The sequence below is a fragment of the Mesocricetus auratus genome, unplaced genomic scaffold (genome assembly GCF_017639785.1).
Source record: "Mesocricetus auratus isolate SY011 unplaced genomic scaffold, BCM_Maur_2.0 Super-Scaffold_100004, whole genome shotgun sequence".
Lineage (NCBI taxonomy): Eukaryota > Metazoa > Chordata > Mammalia > Rodentia > Cricetidae > Mesocricetus > Mesocricetus auratus.
In genome coordinates, this window is record NW_024429189.1 from 54,025,987 (window position 1) to 54,029,405 (window position 3,419).

Genomic DNA, 3,419 nt, shown 5'->3' on the forward strand with positions numbered 1-3,419 from the left:
GGATTAGGAAATAGACTTATACACACACACACACACACACACACACACTACAGCTTTGTAGTATTTTTATGTTACTCATTATTTAGTAAGAATTGGATGCCATATATAGAGTTTCCAATAAAAGTATATCCAAGTAGGATATTTAAAAGTGTGTGTGTGTGTGTGTGTGTGTGTGTGTGTGTGTTAAAGGAAAATCTCAGTTGCCATTCCTCAGTACTGTCCACCATGATTTTGCAGACTGGGTCTAACACTGGGCTAGCACTGGCCAAGTGGGAGAGGCAGTGGGGAAGTCAGCCCAAGGGACATACCTGTCTCTATCTCTCCAGACTTACTGTGATCATACCAAACACACACTATTAATTAATTTATTTCCTAAACTACTTAAGAGAATTTCCTTATTCTATCATATAGTAAGATGAAAAATGGAGAATAATTTTTCACTACAAATACAATTTTAAAATTGAAGAAACTGATAGAAAATGTAGTTAGATAACTCTTGATGGGGCAGTGTTCAGAACATAAAGAACTCAAGGGTTCAGCAGCTGAAGTTTGCATAGGATTTTGGACAACTGTTCAGATCTACTAGCTAGGAAAACTATTACCACTCAGTTCAGCACTGCTGACCAACTGTCTGTACTAGACCTATTGAGGACAATCTGACATTGATTTCAAATATCACTTGGCAGATCTTGGTAAGGCATACTTTTTATTCTTTTGACAGATTCCAAGTGACCAATGGAAGTAAAGAATCAGACTGCAGTGACAGAGTTTCTCTTCCTTGGCATCACAGATAACCTCCATCAGAAGATTGTTCTCTTCATCATCTTTTTCCTTGTTTATCTTGTCACCCTTGGGGGTAACCTGGGCATGATCATTCTCATATGGGTGGACCCCAGGCTGCACACACCTATGTACTTTTTTCTCAGCCACCTGTCCTTTGTAGATGTGTGCTCCTCTTCTTCTATAGCTCCCAGGATGCTGTGTGACATGTTTGCAGAGAACAAAGCCATCTCTTTTATGGGCTGTGCCGCACAGATGTGGGTCTTTGGTCTCTTTGTGGCAACTGAGTGTTTCCTCCTGGCTTCCATGGCATATGATCGATATACAGCCATCTGTAAGCCCTTGCTGTATACACTCATTATGTCCCGGCATGTATGTGTGCTTTTGGTTATTGGACCTTATGCCATTGCTATTATAAGTACAATGACCCACACAATATTAACCTTTAGCTTACCATTCTGTGGTCCATATATTATCAACCACTTTTTCTGTGATATTTCTCCATTGCTGTCTCTAGCATGTACTGATACCCAGGTCAATAAGTTGATGCTTTTTACCTTGGCTGGAGCAGTAGGTGTAATCAGTGGTCTGATCATCTTGGTCTCCTATGTCTGTATCTTCATGGCCATCTTGAAAATTCAGACAGCCAATGGGGGACAAAAAGCCTTCTCCACTTGTTCCTCTCACTTGGCAACTGTCACTGTCCTGTATGGGACACTTTTCTTCATCTATGTTCGACCTAATGCCAGTTCCTCCTTGAATATTAATAAAGTAATCTCCCTATTTTATACTGTTGTAATCCCCATGTTGAATCCTCTTATCTACAGCTTAAGGAACAAAGAGGTAAAAGATGCCATCAGTAGAACATTGAAGAGGAAGCACTTCCTAATAGGTTCTTAAGACAGAATTCTCTCTGTGACATACCTAAGCTGTGGGAGCAAAATATACATTAAAGAGCACTCTGGCGTGAGACTCAGAGGTTGCAAGTGAGTCCCTGTTCTGTCCAATCAAAACTATTTCACAAACTTGTGCCAAATTTTGATGGAAACCAGCTTACAGATTTAACAATTTTAGTGAATTTAACTGCTCATTGAAATGATTGAGTTAACTATGCATTTTCAAGGTGAGAACATATTTTCAACACAATGTTTCAAATGACAGCAGTGTGTCAAATGAAGCTGAAATTATGAAAGGTCAAATACTAGTGAAAATTTTATACATTTCCATATTTTGGCTAAACATAATCCTAAGAACAGAAAATGCATGTATTCTTACTTCTTTCCAAGACCTATTGTTAGGTATGAATATTTTGTCACATGTATGTAAGTGTGACATATATTTGTAGTGTCTGAAGAGTTCCAAAAGAAGGCCCTGGATCCCTAAGCCACACAAAGATACAACTAAGAAAGAGAACTTCAGACCAATATCCCTCATGAATATTGATGCAAAAATACTCAATAAAATACTGGCAAATCGGATCCAAGAACACATCAAAACAATCATTCACCACGATCAAGTAGGTTTCATCCCAGGGATGCAGGGATGGTTCAACACATGAAAATCCATCAATGCAATCCACCATATAAACAAGCTGAAAAACAAAAATCACATGATCATCTCACTAGATGCTGAAAAAGCCTTTGACAAAATCCAACACCCCTTCATGATAAAGGTCTTGGAGAGATCTGGGATAACAGGGACCCCCTTGAACTGGAGTTACAGACAATTGTAAACTGACACTTATGTCAGCACCCTAACTGTAAATAAGCACCTTGAGATTTCACTGAGAATTGCAACTACAATACTACCAGATGCTAATATGTTAATTTCATGAGTACAAATATTCTGCTAGTTTGATCCTGCCCCATTTCCATTTTATTTTTAAAATATTAAAAAAGAATGTCATTTTTTTCTGTATAAATGCCTTTTAATAAAAAGATCTTGTTTTTTTTTTAAATAACCAAAAGCCATCTGATGGAAGGCATTTACATTTATATTTTCATCAATAACACTCATTACTTGTAATTTCCTGATTTTGATATAAGAATTATCCCAAGCAAATTTGCTTCCTATCACCAAAATGTGTTAGCTTTAGAGCTCTGAAATTTCAAAGTCTGATTTAGTATTACTGCCCTTTGGGGACTTTGAGGAGTGTCTCTTCCATATTCTATTTCTTGGTGACCCCTGGGAATTTTTGGTGTTCTTTGATTTTCAGATTCTTCATTCCAACTCTGTCTATTTGTTCTCATGGTGTCCCTGTCCCTCTTCTTTTCATGACAACACCATCATGTTAGATTAAGGCTTGACCCTACTCCAGCAGACTACCTCTTCAATTAACTAGTCATATCTACAATCTTCCAGAGAAGATCCAGCCGTAATGCTCTGGGTCAGGCTGATTCACATATCTTTTTTTTTTTCGGGAAAACACATATTTATTCAAGTGTGCATTACTCCAGATGTTATTGAATTTTATGGTAGCAACACATCCCCAAGAGTTCAGGGTGAGAGTGCACCTCACATTGTTCTATGGGAGTCCAAAGTCCGTGTGTATACTTGGTATGGGTACTGATCTGCTGCCCAAGGCTCAATAGATTCCCTAGGCCTCCTCACTGACACCCAGATTCAGGGGGTCTTGATCA

General features: G+C 38.4%; 1 protein-coding gene across 1 annotated transcript; it reads left to right on the forward strand.

Moving 5' to 3' along the window:
* Positions 1–735: 735 nt before the first annotated feature.
* On the forward strand, positions 736–1,680 carry LOC101839881 (olfactory receptor 5G3-like). The gene has a single exon (XM_005065070.2). The coding sequence runs from the start codon at positions 736–738 to the stop codon at positions 1,678–1,680; it is 945 nt and encodes a 314-aa protein (XP_005065127.1).
* Positions 1,681–3,419: the final 1,739 nt, after the last annotated feature.

Excerpts from the sequence above, each read along its gene's own strand:
- LOC101839881 (XM_005065070.2), top strand. The coding sequence starts at position 736 with ATGGAAGTAAAGAATCAGACTGCAGTGACAGAGTTTCTCTTCCTTGGC.